The sequence below is a fragment of the Lycium ferocissimum genome, chromosome 9 (assembly GCF_029784015.1).
Source record: "Lycium ferocissimum isolate CSIRO_LF1 chromosome 9, AGI_CSIRO_Lferr_CH_V1, whole genome shotgun sequence".
Taxonomy (NCBI): Eukaryota; Viridiplantae; Streptophyta; class Magnoliopsida; order Solanales; family Solanaceae; genus Lycium; species Lycium ferocissimum.
In genome coordinates, this window is record NC_081350.1 from 8854935 (window position 1) to 8873068 (window position 18134).

General features: G+C 32.2%; 3 protein-coding genes across 3 annotated transcripts; 2 read left to right on the forward strand and 1 right to left on the reverse strand.

Moving 5' to 3' along the window:
* Positions 1 to 1473: 1473 nt before the first annotated feature.
* LOC132029589 (17.3 kDa class II heat shock protein-like) lies at positions 1474 to 2253 on the forward strand. The gene has a single exon (XM_059418861.1). It carries the CDS (start codon positions 1602 to 1604, stop codon positions 2073 to 2075), a length of 474 nt encoding a protein of 157 aa, XP_059274844.1. The 5' UTR covers positions 1474 to 1601; the 3' UTR covers positions 2076 to 2253.
* Positions 2254 to 8164: 5911 nt separating this feature from the next.
* On the forward strand, positions 8165 to 10734 carry LOC132029590 (uncharacterized). The gene is made up of 2 exons (XM_059418862.1): positions 8165 to 8328; positions 9331 to 10734. Exon 2 carries the CDS (start codon positions 9360 to 9362, stop codon positions 10503 to 10505), a length of 1146 nt encoding a protein of 381 aa, XP_059274845.1. The 5' UTR covers positions 8165 to 8328; positions 9331 to 9359; the 3' UTR covers positions 10506 to 10734.
* Positions 10735 to 11626: 892 nt separating this feature from the next.
* Positions 11627 to 15903, reverse strand: LOC132029591 (25S rRNA (cytosine-C(5))-methyltransferase NSUN5). The gene is made up of 8 exons (XM_059418863.1): positions 14896 to 15903; positions 14700 to 14753; positions 14466 to 14610; positions 13960 to 14021; positions 13535 to 13622; positions 13371 to 13439; positions 13100 to 13261; positions 11627 to 12169 (listed from the first exon to the last, which is right to left on the reverse strand). Exons 1-8 carry the CDS (start codon positions 14977 to 14979, stop codon positions 11970 to 11972), a joined length of 864 nt encoding a protein of 287 aa, XP_059274846.1. The 5' UTR covers positions 14980 to 15903; the 3' UTR covers positions 11627 to 11969.
* Between the last annotated feature and the right edge of the window lie 2231 nt (positions 15904 to 18134).

An 18134-nucleotide genomic window follows, 5' to 3' on the forward strand; every position in this document is an offset into this window, starting at 1 on the left:
TTACTTGGCCACATTATTTGACTTTTCACGTTCTTTAAGAATTAATAAATGAAGTACTCCCTTCATCGCATATTACTTGGCCACATTACTATACTTGACTTTTCACGTTCTTTAAGAATTAATAAATAAAGTACTCCCTTCGTCCCATATTACATGGCCATATTATTAAAAATATATGTCTATTTTTCTATTCTATATTATTTTTATATTTATTATATATAAACGCCCAAAGTGGACGAACACAGCAACAATAAGTTGTACAAAAAGCAACTGAAATTGTACTCTAAGCAGGGATTAACATGTGTACATTTCAGAAGTTGAACATTAATTTTATCTCTTGTGTGTTTACTTTTTAAGTCCTCACTAGTCCGCAGTGTTTTAATTGTCCTTTCATTTTCTTCATTCGGCATATACTCCTTCTATCTCAATTTAAGTATCTACGTTTGACTAGACACGAAATTTAAGAAATAAAGATAGACTTTCAAATCTTATGGTTTTAAATTAAAAATGTGTATAATATAATAAAATATCCTTTGAATTTTGTGATTATAAACTTTACAGGTAAGATATTTGAATTGGCAAGTGACTAATTATAAAAAGAGGGGGATATAACCAAAATAAGACAAATTTTTTTAATTTAACAACAAACGCCCAAGGTGGACGAATACAAAGAACAATAAGCTATACAAAAAGCAACTGAAATTGTACTCTAAGCCGGGACTAACATGTGTATATTTCAAAAGTTTAACAGTAATACTACCTCTTGTGTATTTACTTTTTAAGTCTCCACGTGTCCACAGTGTCTCAATTGTCCTTTCATTTCTGTCATTTGGCATATACTCCCTCTGTCTCAATTTAAGTGTCTACGTTTGACTAGATACGAAGTTTAAGAAATAAAGATAGACTTTTGAATCTTGTGATTCTAAATTAAAAATGTGTATAATATAATAAAATACCCTTTGAATCTTGTGATTATAAACATGACATGTAGGATATTTGAATTGTCAACTTATTAAATATAAAAAGAGGCGGACATGACCAAATAAGATAAATTTTAACAACAATTGAGAAATTAAAGCAAAAAATAAGAGAAAAAGAAAAAAATATAAAGACTCACTAAGAAGAATCGCAGTATCCTTTACAAAATATACAAATCATAAAGACTAACTAAATGGAGTAATCAAATAGTTTGCTAGTCATAATATAAGGTGCATTTATCGTAATTAATCCTATATGATAATAATATCTTATCAATTCCAAAGTGACTTTTCAAACGAGCACTTGAGTAATTTCTTTTGATGGATGAATAACTCCAAGCCCTTAAAAAATGGAGTAAAGAAAGAGAGAAACAGTCGGCAAAGTTCTAGAAAATTGTAGAACAAGAAAAAAGTGAAGAGCAGAAGCTCCTAGAAAATCTATCATTCTTCTTCTGTTTCTCTCGAGAAGTTTCTACATTTCTACTATATAACCTCCCCTTTTACCCCCAAACATCCCCTGCAATCAGACACTAAACCCGATTTGAACAACTCCAAGCACAGAATAACACATTCGAAAATTTTAATTTTCTTAGAATTAAAACCAGTTGATCAAAGAAGAGGGAAATGGATTTCAGGCTAGTGGATATTGACGCGCCACTCTTTCACACTCTCCAGCATATGATGGACGCCGCAGGTGACGATTCCGACAAGACCGTGAATACCCCATCAAGGAACTACGTTCGTGACTCTAAGGCCATGGCTGCAACACCAGCAGACGTGAAAGAGTATCCAAATTCATACGTTTTTGTTGTAGACATGCCAGGTTTGAAGTCTGGAGATATAAAGGTGCAGGTGGAAGATGACAATGTGCTGATGATAAGTGGAGAAAGGAAGAGAGAGGAAGAGAAAGAAGGGGCTAAGTATATCAGAATGGAGAGAAGGGTTGGGAAATTCATGAGGAAGTTTACTCTGCCGGAGAATGCAAATACTGATGCAATTTCTGCTGTTTGTCAAGATGGGGTTCTGACTGTCACTGTTCAGAAGTTTCCTCCTCCTGAACCAAAGAAACTGAAGACCATCGAGGTCAAAATTGCTTGAATGTAGAGGAGTAGGTGCTCTGTTTTTTATGCTTGATGGTAGTATGATGTAGTAATAAAGTGATAGACATCTAGGAGTGCTGTTCTTTTCCTCTTTCTTCGTGTTTTGTTGCCGTGTTTTCCATGTTTTGTCAACTACTATTATGAATGCGATGTGAGGGAACTATATGTTGTGTTAATATTGTTTGTTTCGTGAAATGCTTCTGGTATCGTGTTCTGTTCCCTCCATTGCCATCAAATGGCAATTACTTTTTCTTTACAAAAAATAGTACTAGCTTTTTTCTTTTCAATTCAATTTTAATTGAGGTGGGTGAGTCCATGAAACACGGACGAGGGTCAAGGAGGATAAAGTGATGCCACTTTGGTAGGATTAGTAACATAAATGATAAATCCATTCAAAATGTTGTACTTGTCATACATAAAATGGAGTAGGCTATAAGCCAAACATCATGGAACGATGGATTTGATGTAGGCGATATTAAACTTGTTTAATATCTGGACAATCAGTCTCATAATCCATTTTTGACACCCCAGGTGGACAGTGGAAAGATCTGTTTTTACATCCATTAACGAAAAAGTATCCATAGATTGAATAATTTGCGGGGTGTTCAGTCCAATTGAAAGGCAGTAGAGACTTTGAAGGCCTTGGGATTCTTTATTAAACTAGACGGCTGCACGGGGCCTAACACTTTGAATTATAATGTATTTATGTGTATATAATTGTGTTTGGATAGTAATAATATATGTATATATATATATATATATTATTTTTTTTATTTACTAATAAATATATATAAGTTTGTGCTGTTTTATAAATATATATTATGTTCAAAACACGATTAATATAATATTATAATTTGTGTTTCGTATTTAAAATTTTATTATATTAATGTTTGCTATAAATCTGAAATTGGTAAAAATTTATTAATAATTTTTAAAAGAGAAGATTTATTTAAAAGGAAATTATTATTTTTTTTTAAAATAAAATAATAACAATATTTAAGCATTAGTTGATGCTTTCAATTTTAATTCGATTAATTTAAAGGTGTAAAATACCTATTATTTTTTATTAAATTTTAATTTGAATAATTTTAATTTAAATTGTTAAATTAATTTTGATTTTCTATTTAAATGAAGAATTACTATTTTTTTATTTTTGATAAATATTCTCGATTTAGCTCATTTTATTTATCATGTTGTCTTTTGCATGATTTTTTAAGGAAACGTCAATTAGAATTATAATTTGACTAATTTATCTTATTCATTATTTAATCTCTATTTGATATTATTTTTTCTTTTACGATATTGATCTCTTTTTACATTTATTAGTGTAAGAATAAAAATGAAAAAGTAATTAAATGCTATTTTATTTTAAAATATAAATATTTTAAGTATATTTATTTTAGTAAATATAACAAATAAATGACATGACGGAATAGTAAATATAAGAGTTCAATATTTAGATTAGATCTCGGGCTAATATAAAAAAAAAAAAAATTATATGGTTTGGCTACTTAACATTTTAAAGAAAAGCAATAATATGGGGTCTATATTTTTTGTTATACAATAACTTTATTTGCTCTCACTAATGAGTTGATACGTATGTAGCAATGAATTCATTATTATTGACTTAATGAGATACTTTGAAAATTACATGAATATTTTTTAATTTTTTAATATGAGATGAACTTTTTTTTTATATTATTTGTGTTTTTTAATATGGGGTTTATTTTTTTTTTTTTGATATTGCTTGATTTTGTTAATATGGGGTTCATTTTTTTTTCGTGAGTTTGGAGGTGGTGAGTTTCACTTTTTTTTTCTTTTATATTGCTTGGTGTGTAGTATGGGGTCCACCCCCTTTTTTTTATATTTAGTATGGGGTCCACCTTTTTTTTTTTTTTTATGGACAACGTACGACAAAAAGTGAACAAACTCATTCTTCTATATAGTTACTAGATGGCGTATGCTCGTGCGCAATACTTTGGATTATAGTGTATGTATGTGTATGTAGTTGTGTTTGGATAGTGATAATATATATATTTTGTATTGCTACTAAGCATACATAAGTTTGCACTATATATATATATATATATATATATATATATATATATATATACGTATATATATATATATATATATACATATTATGTTCAAAATACGATTAATATATCATGTAGTTTGTGCTTCGTATTCAAAACTTTATTATATTAGTGTTTGCTACGAATATAAAGTTGGCAAAAATTTATTAATACTTTTTAAAAGAGAAAACTTGTTTAAAAGGAAACTATTTTCCTCTTTTTGAGATAAAACAATAGCAATATTTAAGCATTAGTTGATACTTTGAATTTTAATTCGATTAATTTAAAGGTGTAAAATATTCTATTGTTAATGTATGTAGATTGGATCTAAACAATACTTATTATTTTTTATCAAATTTTGATTTGGATAATTCTAATTTAAATTATTAAACTAATTTTACATGTTTAAAACGAAACAAAGTAGAAATTTAATTTTCTATTTAAACGAAGAACTACTATTCTTTAATTTTTGGTAAATATTCTTGGTTTAGCTCATTTTACTTGTCATGTTATCTTTTGCACGATTTTTTAAGGAAACGTCAATTAGAATTAGAATTTGATTAATTTACCTTATTAATTATTTGATCTTCATTTACTATTATTTTTTCTTTTACGACATTAATCTCTTTTCATATTTATTAGAGTAAGGAAAAAAATGAAAAAGTAATTAAATTCTATCTTATTTTAAAATATAAATATTTTAAATATATTTATTTTAGTAAACATAACAAATAAATGACATGGCAGAATAGCAAATAAAACAGTTAAATATCTAAATTAGATCTCAGGCTAATATAAGAAAAGAAAGAAAATTATATGATTTGGCTACTTAACATTTTGAAGAAAAATAATATTTTTGCACCATTATTGACTTAATGGGGGATACTTTTGGGAATTACATGAATATTGTTTGATTTTTTAATATGGGGTGCACATTTTTTTTTTTTTTACACTGCTTGTTTTTTTAATATGGGATCTACTTTTTTTTTTTTTTTTGATATTGCTTGTTTTTTTAATATGGGGTTCATTTTTTTTTTACATGAGTTTGGAGATGGTGGGGTCTACTTTTTTTTCCTTTTTTTTTTTATATTGTTTAGTGTTTTTAGTATGGGGCCCATCTTTTTTTTATTATTATTTTTTTTTAAAGAGTGACTGACGACGAAGCATGGGTAAATCCATGCTTATGCCCGTGCTGCGCACGATCTCAACACTTTGGATTATCTTTATTATCACTTTGGGTAGCGATAATATATATATATATATATATATATATATATATATATATATATATATAAGTTTGTTTTTATATATATATATACACACACACACTATGTTCAAAATACAGTTAATATAAGAAAAGAAAGGAAATTGTATGATTTAGCTACTTAACCTTTTGAAGAAAAGCAATAATATGGGGTATATATATACATATATATATATACACACACACTGTGTTCAAAACACGGTTAATATAAGAAAAGAAAGGAAATCGTATAGTTTGACTACTTAACCGGTTGAAGAAAAGCAATAGTATGGGGTCCATATTTTATGCTATACAATAATTTCATTCTTCCTACTAATGGGTTGATACGTATGTGGCAATGAATGCATCATTATTGACTTAATGGGGATACTTTGAGAATTACAAGAATATTGTTTGATTTTTTAATATGGGGTGCACTTTTTTTTTTGATATTGTTTGATTTTTTTAATATAGGGTTCACTTTTTTGTTTATGAGTTTGGAGATAGTGGGATCCACTTTTTTTTTTATTATTAATATTAATTAGTGTTTTTAGTATGAGGCTCACCTTTTTTTTTTTTTTTTTTTTTAAAGGGAGATGGACGACGAAGCATGGGTTTATACCCATACTTCTATATAGTAATAAAATAAAAATAAAATATGATTTTCCCTTTTTATTTGCATAGGGGTCACATCCAATGATGTAGGACGAGGCTCATGTGTCACAACTCACGAGAAGACACCTAACAGGCAAACTAATGTATCAAAATTATCTCCATGGGTTTAGTACCACCAATTGAGATTTATGGGGGAAAAGAAGGCCAAATACATATGCGATTTTAAACTTGTTAAGAATTTTCATGTATCACCTCAACTAAGAATATGATCTATTAAATACTGGATCCATTCATTTTATGGGAGAGTCAACTTTATTAAATTTTGAAGTTAAATTAAATTATATTAATGTAATATTTTAAAATTAAAATGAAAATATATTAAAAACTATATAAAAACTACTATAAACTGTAATTTTTCAAACATATTTTAAAATGTTGGTTAGATTTTTCATAATATGAATTTCAAAGAGTGAAAAATACCACATAAGTTGAACAAATGAAGTACCAAAAGACTAAAAATATCCAACTCCGACCAATTTGCAGGGTCACCAATTTTAGTACATGGATAGTCCATTCAATGACTACGCAACTAAGTAATTTTACTTTTTATGTGTTAATAATGTGGTTGATTCGGAGTGCTAATATCTAATTAATTAATGTTTGATATAAATTCGGATATAGAATCTTCAATTTTTTAAACAAAAAAATTTAAAAATTAAATAAAAAGTATTATATAAGTCACAATAGTTAACAACATCTACGTCTAGCCAAACAAGTAGGAATGGTTATATGAATTCTCATTTCTTCATTTAAGCTCATATCACATTATAGTCATATTAAATAAAATAAAAGTGATAATAATAATAATAATAATAATAATAATAATAATAGTAAAATCTATCCTCAACCAGAAGCTATTACCTATATGGATTTTTTTTTCCTTCCATTGTGCCCTATATTTAGTTAAGTTTGCATTGATACCAAGCATTTGTAAGTCCTTTTCGATCATTTTTTTTCGTGTAATTTTAGGTCTACCCATCTCCTTGTAACACCTTCACTTACCATATTTTCACCTCTGTGTATTGGTGCGTCTATAGCTCGACGCGGATCATGCCCAAATCGTCTTAAGTGAGCTCACATTTTATCCTCAATATGTGCTATTTGCACCTTTTTGGTGAGTGTGATCATTTCTAATCTTATCTAATCTGATATGACAACACATCCATATTCGCATCCGCATCTACTCAACACTCATCTTATGAATATGTTGGACTTTAGCGACCCAACATTCACTAATATATACTCAACCACTTGATCTAAACCATATGAATCATTCATTCCATTCTATTGAAATACCGAGCCTAGATATCTAAATTGTTAGCATTTTGACACCGCAATCTCATGTAGTCTCACCTTAACTTCTCTTTCTGATGCTGACCAAATCTGTAATTCTTGTATTTAGTTTTACATCTACTTATCCTAAAACGCTTACTCTCTAAAGTGTTTCTCCATAGTTCAAGTTTTTGGTTGACACCTTCACTAGTTTTGTCAATTAACACAATATCTTCAATTAATGGCATACAATGTGGGAACAAATACTGATCCTTGGTGTAAACCCACAGTTATGGGAAACTCCTCTGTAGCATCTATATACTATTTTCACGACAATAACAGCTCCTTCATGCACGTCCTTTATGACGTTTAGATATTTAATATAAATTTCATTTTTCTCCATCATCCACCAAAGAACCTTACGTGGTACTTCATCATATGCTTTCTCTAGATCAATAAACATCACGTGTAGGTCTTTCTTCTTTTCGCGATAGATTAGTCTTCTTAATAATAATATAACCTTTGTTGTAGATTTATCAGACATAAATCCAATCTGATTCTCTTTCACCTTATCGCATTCTTAAGTTTATGCTCTATCACTCTTTTTTTCAGAATTTAATCGTATGGCTCATGAATTTAACGTCAGGACTCACAATAATTCGCACAATTTTAAATATCTCCTTTGTTCTTGTCAATCGGAACCAATATTATCTTCCTTCACTTATTGGGCATCCTACCACTTCTAAGCAGTATAATATTGAATAGTTTAGTGAGGCATTAAAATATTTTAAAAGTATTATTAAAAAAATTATGGAAAAAAAGTATTTGACAAACTACAATTAAAAGGGTGGATTACTAAAGTTTCCTTGTTCCCCCAAAACCTTTTCTTTCCTCATTGCTGCGCTACCCAAACTTGTTGGCGCGCTCACTGTCTCTCCCTATCGCGTGCCGGCGCAGCGATTCAACTTCTGCCTGTGTGCGCAACTGTGAGTCTCTCTGTAATTATCAAGCTGGCTCCTATTTCTTTTCTTTTCTTTTCTTTTCATTTCTAATTTCTCGCCCTATTTTTACTTTGCTTCTATCTTTATTAGCTACTCTCATTTATCAATACAATAACGTACAACTTATTTTTTTATTTATTTTTCCTTTCTAGAAGAACAGTTCTTGTAAATTTATTTGCAGAAATCTAGAAAGTTGAAATTTTTGAATAAAGTTACTTCTTTAATCTAGGATGGGAACTTCATCTTTTTGTGGGTGTGTGAGATTTTTCTGTTCAAGGATACAAGTATATACTTTTTGAGTCTTGAATGAGTCAATTTTCATGAAATATGATCGTGAGTTGAAGACCTGGCAGGTGTATTCAAAATGTTAAAACCTGGTGGAATGCTGAATTTGGGAATGGGACTAATGTAATCTTAGAGTTTCTGGAATTCTTGCAGTTTTAAAGGATTCTTAACTTGTAATGCCTCATTTGGTACTGAATGTTCACAACAACATAATACCCAGTATAATCCCACCGGGTGATGTCCGGGGAGGGTAGAGTATAGTAAAGTGTACGCAGACCTTTCCCTACCTTGTGAAGGTAGGGAAGTTGTTTCCGATAGACCCTCAGCTCAAAAATTTGGTAGGCGCGTCTTGGTACTGAATATTTATTAATAAAATCTACTTATCCGAAAATTTCTTTTCTTTTGAGTCAAGGATCTGTCGGAAACAGCCTCTGTACCTCCACAAAGGTAGGGGTAAGGTCTTCGTACATCCTACTCTTATCGGACCCCACTTGTGAGATTACACTGGGTATGTTGTTGTTGTACTTATCTAAAAAAGCCTTACTTTTGTTTCAAAGTTTAGAGTGCTTATTATAAGTTTTTGCCTCAAGTATCTAAATATGCATCTACAGTGAGCCCTTTTTTCTCGTACAAAATACATACTCCAATATTTTAGTTCTGGGATTGTACTAAATTGAGTTGGATTAAACTTTTGTTTTGTAGGGAAGTGTTCCTAATTCTTGTGAATTGAGATGGATAAATTTTTTAAGAAGCTGAATCATTCTCAACCAAGTTCTAGTTCTAGTTGCCCATCCTTGAGTCAGACGGTAGCTCCAGTAATTCGCATGGATGTCAATCTTTCTGGTCTTATAGATGAACTTGATTTGGAATCACTTAAAGATGATCCGGGAGAAAGAATACCCATTGTTAACTATAGCCGTCGAATACGAGATGAAGTGAGGAGATACTATATTCAAAAGGGACCTTGTCAACCTTTCAAGCATCAACAACATACCCATTGTGATCCCACAAGTGGGGAACCTTTGAAGCATCAATTTCCTAAATCTAAGTTTGGAGAGAAAATGCGTCAATTTAATGCAAACTGGTACGAAAGTCCGTTTTCTGGATGGTTGGAGTATAGTGTGAGGAAGGATGCTGTATATTGTATGTGTTGTTATTTGTTCAAACATGAGTTCACTCATGGAAGTGCAGGTGAAGGTTTTACAAAAACTGGTTTTAGGGCTTGGAATAAGGCTCTTGAAAGATTGCGTTTACATGTTGGTGAAGCTAATAGTGTCCATCATAAATGTTTCGATAAAATGCTTGATTTGTCAAATCATTATCAATCAATTCAAGTTGCTTTTGACAAGCAATCTGAGAAGTCCAAAAGGGAGAGCCAAATGCGTTTGGAAGCTTCAATTGATGTTGCAAAACTTCTCTTGCATTATGGATTGCCGCTCTTCCACACTCTCCAGCACCAAATGGATGTTGACGGTGATGACTCCGACAAGTCCATCATTGTCCCATCATTAAACTATGTCCGTGACGCTAAACCCAAGGCTGCACCACCAGCAGACATGAAAGAATACCCAAATTCCTATGTTTTTATTGTGGATGTGCCAGGGTTGAAATCTGGAGATATCAAAGTGCAGGTGGAAGATGACAATGTGCTGCTGATAAGTGGAGAAAGGAAGAGGGAAGAAGAGAAAGAAGGGGTTAAGTATATTAGAAAGGAGAGAATGATTGGGAAATTCATGAGGAAGTTTGCACTGCGGGAATATGCGAATGCTGATGCAATTTCTGCGGTTTGTCAAGATGGGGTTCTGACTGTCACTGTTGACAAGTTGCCTACTCCTAGGACAAAGAAACGCAAGACCGTTGAGGTTAACACTGCATGAGAGTCTTGACATGGGAATGGGAATTGCTCTGTTTTGATGTTTGACGGCGCAATGTATAAAATTAGTAATGATCTAGGAGTGTACTAATCTTTTACACTTTCTTCTCATTTTGCTGCTATGTTTTTCCCTGTTTTCTGAAGTATTATGGAGCAACATGAGGCGCTATATGTTGCTTGTAATAGGCATGATATCAGATGTTTGTTGTTAATGCAGTGAAATGCTTCTATTATTCTGTTCTGTTTCTCTTATTTCACCTATTAGGTTCTGTTCCCTCCATTGCTATCAAATGCAGTTACTTTTTCTTTAAAAAAAAAAATGGATTTACTCCCCTCTTGTTTAAACTTTAATTGAGGTGGATGAGTCCATGAATAAGGAGAGACGATTATAAGTTGTGTAGCTTTGGAAGGATTAATAACAGTAGTCTATTTGTAACAAAAGCAGAATATAGTCCTCGTCTTCCATAATTTCCATTCTTAAAAGTAGCTTTATTCCTATTGATTAAAGGTGTAATAAATCTTTACACTTTGTATCTTGTGCAACTGGGTAAACGACCTAATTAACTGGAGTAGGGGTGTCAAATAGACAGAATTTCAAGTTGGAGCAGATTAGTTTATGTTACATAAATAGATGAGATGCCACCAACTCTTTGAAATTCTGATTCGGTGAAAAGAAGAGGGTGAGATACTATAAGTTGGTGCTAGTTTTCAATTATAAATGGCTTTCTCCTTATGCATTTTGCCGAAAAAAATTATCTTTGTGCCGCTAAGTAGGAATTATTCTGAGGTCTGCGTGTTCCTTTTAGTTTCTTTCATTTTCTTTTATTGATGAAATCCTCTCAAAAATGTGTACTAAGCTATCGCCAAGGTGGATTCAAATTGGACAACATTAAGATTAACGTATGATTCATTAATATCTGGATGATCAATATCATAGCCCATTAAGGAGAACTTTTTCATAGATAGAAAGAACAATTAGGGTGCTCCAGGGGCAATAGGAACTTTCAAATGTAACACGTAGACACAATATCCAAGAGATTACATTTCAACTAATGCATCAAAGTTATCTCAATGCCCTGTTTAGTACTACCAGTTGAGATTAATAACGTTAAAAGGAAAACTTACTAGATGAAAGAGTAAAAAAGTCTTAGCCCGACCAATGTACAGATTCGCCAGTATTTTTAGTGCATAGATGATCCATCCATTGATTACACAACTAAAATAAAAATTACATTGAAAAAAAAAAAAAAAAAAAAAAAAAAGAACAGAGGAGAAATACCAGTTGGTGTGAGCATCAAATGCGAATGCGAGTAAGTTTTTGCTATATAACTGTTTGGTAGGCAATTTAGAAACCTGAAAATGGAAAAACAAAACTTCGGCCAAAACTACATTCTCACCGGGACAAAAATTCTGGCAATTGTCTCTAGGATTTTATCAATTGCGGATTGCCTGATTGATAGAAGTAAAACTAGGATTGCAAGAACAAACCCAAAGTTCTGAGGAGGAAGAAAGAATTCATCTTTCTTTTCTTTCTTCGTTGAAGAGCTCGTAACGTGTTTCCAACATCTCTGGTGTGCTTGGCTGGAGGACTCACGCCCTTCTTAACAAATAAAGCAATAAAGAAGCCCTCCTTGTCCTCAATGAGATTGGTTCTCAGCACATGTTGAGCTGCGAAAAAATAAGAAGATAAACATACACATGCAACTGAAGAAGTTCAATTGATCGAGTAGGATTGATTTCTAACATGCACAATATTTAGGGGTCGTTTAGTTGGTGGTCAAAGTTGGGCAGGGATTAGTTATAAGGGAATCTATGTATTATTTTATGTGGGTTTAGTTATTCATGTATTAGTTATTGCATCTTCTACCCAACATAAATAATACATAGAATCATTCATTAACTTATACATTATTAGTTATGTGGGATTGTAACCAAGTAACCAAACACCGTACTTGGTTTGGTTTGCTGAATTTTATACATAACAACTAAAATACTACCAAACATGGTACTAGTTATGCCAGTACTAATACATAAATAAACCACTTCCTAACCAGCAACCAAACGACAGGTAATAATGAAGAACCACAAGGGGCTAACTTAGATATATATATTTAAGACAGGCGTCATGCAGGAAGAACCAGCATCTATCAGTCCAAAACGGGAAGCTAGTTCAAAGGGGAACTGAGTTATTATTCTTAATGATGGTATTGTATATATTTAGAAATCTCATATGTACATGTTTTCCTGCTGCCTTCAGTGTAAAGCAAATACTATACGCAAGAAGAGTATTGAAGGTGTTAGAACGTAGTTTTATCTTCTGGCCTTTCGAAGATAAACGGTGCTTTATTTCTGAAAGAATATCATTGCGATAGTTTCGGTTAACCAACCAAATCTGGCTTACACTATTAGCAATTAAACACGAAAAAATATGATGCCTGGAAATGCTTAGAGGACTTGAAAACTACAAGAATACTTTCTTTCCACTGTGCTCTTTCTTTATTTGTCTAGTTTGACCAACTTTTGGAAGGTGGGTTAATTCTAAGGACTAAGGGTCAGGTAGGCACCTATAAAGGAAGCTTGTGAGATATGATCACTTACATCCATCAAAAGTTGGATGACCTCGGCGAGGCCATTGAGGAAAGATTGTTGTCAGTTCAAAACCATAAGAAGAAGCAAGAGGAAGAACAGATTTGACGACATCTTCATTCTCAACTTGGTTAATCGAACATGTGCTGTAAACAATTCTCTCAACAGCTGGGACTGCATCAAGATGAGAGGATAAATTGATCAGTCGCATGCACAAACATACATGAATTTACACATTTGTGGTTAAACAAAAACAACTTAGAAACAACGTTATAAATCTCACAAGATAATGCATGTTCCAAAGCCTTTTTCTGGAAAGCAGCGAGCTTTTCTAGTCTATTTACATCAGAGTCTGCAAAATTATTCCAGAAAAAAGTTAAAAAGGAGATGAGCAAAGGGTTGATTACACAAAGGAATCAAAAATGAATACATAATGAGCAAAGTCACCTGCAGTATATGAGGGGAGCAAGTGATCTAATCTATCAACAGCAGTTCCAGATCCTGAACATGACGGATCCAACAGTATTGCTTGAACCTGGTGTCCGGTTTATGTGTTAAATAAAGAACTCCGTTCAAAAACTCCAAACAGGAAAAAAAAAGGGTAACAAAGTTCTCAGATCCCGAATATCAGATGCTTGACAACCTATACTGCAGAATTCTCTTAATGATTAATACTTCGAATAATGTTTGTGAAATTAGGTCAACCAATTACTTTATTCCAGTGCTGCAAGTTAAATAGATTGATTAACTGGACAGAAAGTAATAGATTCCATTTAGTAAGTTGATAATATCTATCAGCCAACAACGCCGTTGATAATATCTATCAGCCAACATCGCCTCATTCATCCAAAAAAAATGTCTTGCATGTTTACCTTTGAGTACGCTGGATCCTCAGGACTCATGTTTAAGAAGTCGCCATGCTTGACTTTCACGTCTTAGAATAAGTTAAGTTATCGGGGCATATTACGACAACAATGAAACAAAAACCATTAGACAAATTATTATATAACTAATTGGTTTTAGGAATTACTTGAAATTGGAAATTGAAACACCTAAAGATGACTAGCAGTTTCAAAAGCCATATTTCCTCAAAAATAAACTTCAGACACCTAATGCAGAGAAGTGTTTACGGTATTAAAAGTCAAACTGTATAGAAACTAATAACTCCATCCAGTTTGAGTGAATAACTGCAAGATTTTTGGAATTACTTAAAGATGGGATAATTTAAACGAAAGCAAGGACCTAAGCAGACAGTTTTAAGGGCTTCCAATACATTTTAGGTATATGTCCATCTAGAAATCAAGTTATGGTTAAATTTGCTCTGAAGCAATTTTATGTGAAAGATGAATAGGATACCAGAAAGCTGTTAAAAGGATACTAGTCGCTCCAGCCAGTTTAACAGTGTCCTTCAGACGTTTAACCCTTTCTTTATTAAGTTCACAAGCTATTATCTTTCCATTTCCCTTCATTAGAGCAGCAAGATGAACAGTTTTGTTCCCTGGTGCTGCACATGCATCGATGACCTTCACCAGAAAATAAACAATCATGAACAACAACCAAGTGAAAATGAAAATCAAGAGAACGCCTAACTACTCTTTGTTCATGTAATTACCTCCCATCTGGGTTTAGACCCAAGAGCAACTGCAACCATGGAACTTGCCTTACCCTAGTGGAGCCAGGGACATTAATTGCATGTCAATACAAGCTAGAATAAAACCCAAAAGAGGGGAAAGGATTGCTTAACAAGAAACTCTTTCATTGTATTCACATTAAAATTCCATTCTAAGAAAAGGAGGAAAATTTTGCACCTGCAAAAAGACACTTCCACTTTTCACCAAAGGATGATCATGCAGGTCAGTCCTTGGTGGGAAAATCAACAGGTCAGGAACCATGGCATCCTGACAAACCTATTCAATGTGCAGAACGTAAGCATACATAAACTTTATAATAACGAGAATAAAGCACCAATAAAAATCTATCAGACTATGAAGTGAATAATTTTTTATTTTTTTTTCGAAAAGGTAACACTCGTGTATTTATCCAAAAATCAGACCTGCCACAAACAGTTACAGGTCTCATAGTTACAAAGGAGTATTCAGAAGATCTTTAATCCTATAACAATAACTTATATAGAACCCAAGACGTCCATAAATGATTCTAGATCTTCCATATACTCCTGTTTACACCAAAAGTAGAATAAAGCAAGACAGTTCATTTTCATCTTCTGTAAAGAATTACACTTTATTTTCAAAACATCTAAGGTTCCTTTCACTCCACACAGACCACCAGATGCAAGCTGGTATAATTCTCCATCTCTCTTTGTGGCCAGAAAGGTTGGCATAACTATTCCACATCTCAAGGACTTGAGCAATTTTCTCAGGCATTACCATGTTAACCCTTTCAAATTGATGAACAAACTCCATATCTGAAAGGTAGTCTTGCAGTGAATAAAGAGGTGACTAACAGTCTCTGCTTCTTCACCACAAAAGAAACACCTTGGACAAAATTAAAACCCCTTTTCATGAGATTTTCCTGAGTACAGTACTGCCTGCTTAGCTAGCAGACAGACAAAACAAGAAACTTCGTAAGGGATCTTAACTTCCATATCAATTTCCATGGCTAGTGGTCAATCTGGTTTCTGTAAATGTTAGAAGTATTGTATGCCTCCTTGACAGAAAACTTGCCTAGTTTGTGATTCTGCCAGATTAGGCAGTCTTCATCATCAGATGGTCCCTTAAATTGCTCCAAGATCTTGTAAAAATCTGCTAGTCTCTGAATCTCCCAGTCATTTAGGGCCTGTTTGGAACGACACCCAGGTAATTGGAATTGGGTATAATTACACGACAAAACTAACGAGTTAAAAAGGAATTGGGTGTAATTATACTTCTCAAGGGGTTGAGAATTGGGTGTAATTACACCCAAGATTACAAGGTTACTTTTTAGTTTTTCTTTTTTGTTTATTTTAATTTCTTTTTATTTTTAATTTATTTTTTATTTCTATTATTTTAATTTCTTTTGATTTTTAATTTATTTTTACTTTTAAATTATTTTTATTTTTTAAAATGTATTTTTCTTTTTATATTATTTATTTTTCATTTCCTTTCTTCTCATTCCAACCTTTACTTATAAGGGTTTCATGTAATTGCTCGTATTTTTTTATTTTATTCATTTAGCATAACCGTCTTATTATTCTAATTTTTGAAACTATAACTTTTAATATTGAAAAGAATGAGTTTAACAAACTTGGCATATAACGAGTGACATTATTAAAGTAGAATTTCGTTGTGAATGAGGTTATAGCCTTATATTTTCTTTTTCTTTTTAATTACTTATTTAAGTTAAATTGGAACTTACTTATGTAATGTTGGAATTTGACATAAGAGTATCATGTTAAACTTTTTCCTTTGAATTTTGAATTTAGGTTATATTTTCAATTTAAGTTATTTGCTTTCACATTGCATGTTGTTTATTTTTCACTTACATTTGATGGATTTTTTGTGTCAAACATTTGATTAATGTTATGGAATTATATTTATAAATATTATTTTTTTTGTCAAACATCCAATCCATGACGTTCTCACAAAAAAAAATCTCCTTTTAAGTTTTATAATTAATTAAAATTAAATATTATTAATTGAAAAATATAAATAAAATATTTTTTACAATATTAGTTACAAATATATGATTATTAATTTCTATATTTTCAAGAAACAATATGTTATTAAATAACTAATTTAATATCATTTATAAAGGCAAATATTTTTTAAATATTAATTTTAAATTTTTTATAATTAAATTTTATTTTTAAAATAAACTATTTGTATAATTACACTTGTGCAATTAAACAACACGCTTGTAATTACGCTATGACAAACAAATAGGTCACTGTAATTACTAGGCTGTGTAATTACTACCCTAGTAATTACACCAATTCCAATTACCAGGTGGCTTTCCAAACAGGCCCTTAGTAGTCTTCTAAAACTCAAATTCCATCCCTGATTAGACTAGACCTCTGCCACAGAGGCATTTTGTTGCTGGTTGAGGATGTATATATCTGGGAATAAGAGTTTCAAATTACCTTGCTCTAACCAATTGTCTTCCCAGAAGGATATCTTCATGCCATTTCCTGCCTTTAGTTTGCAATTTCCCTTGAGCTTTGGCCATTGATTCCTGGTAGCTCTCCATAAACTTGTTCCATAATAGCTAGTTACAGGTTTAGTTGTACAGTTGTTTTCCCTTTCATATTTCACACTTATCACCTCTTTCCACAAGGATTGTTCATTGGAAGCAAATCTCCAAAGCCATTTCATCAAAAGGTTTTGGTTTTGAGCTCTCAAATCCCTGATTCCCACATCCCCTGCCTTTTTGCTTCCTATTAGAGCCTCCCATTTAATCAGGTGGATCTTCTTAGTGTCACTGTTACCCTCCCAAAGGAAGTTCCTTCTCAATAACACTTCTTAGGAATAGGGAATAGGGAATAGGGACATCATGTATGCGGGCATGGCATCCAAAACACTATTGATCAGTGTTGATCTTCCCCCAAGGATAGATATTGGCTCATCCAGTTCACTAGCCTTTTTTCACATTTCTTAACCACCCCATTCCATATACCTATGGACCTGCTTTTAGCACCAAGGGCCATGCCCAAATAAACAGTTGGCAATTCCCCGGATCTTCCTCCCAGATCCTCACTCAAGGAGGACAAATTAGTTACCTCATTTACTGGATATAAGAAGCTTTTATTCCAGTTAATGTGCTGCTTCAAAAAGGATAAAGATCACCCTAAGAATCTTTAGTTGCTCCCTGTCAGCATCACAAAAGATCAGAGTATCATTAGCATATTGGAGATGAGTAATCTCCATATCTTCCCCCACTATGTTAGAAACTTTGAAACCCTTAATCCACAAATTTTCTTGAGCAGTTCTTAGCATATCATCGAGGCCTTCCATAGCAATGATAAATAGGAAAGAAGATAGAAGGTCACCCTGTCTTAAGCCTCTCTGAGAGGGGAAGAAACATGTTGGAGATCCATTAATGAGGATAGCAA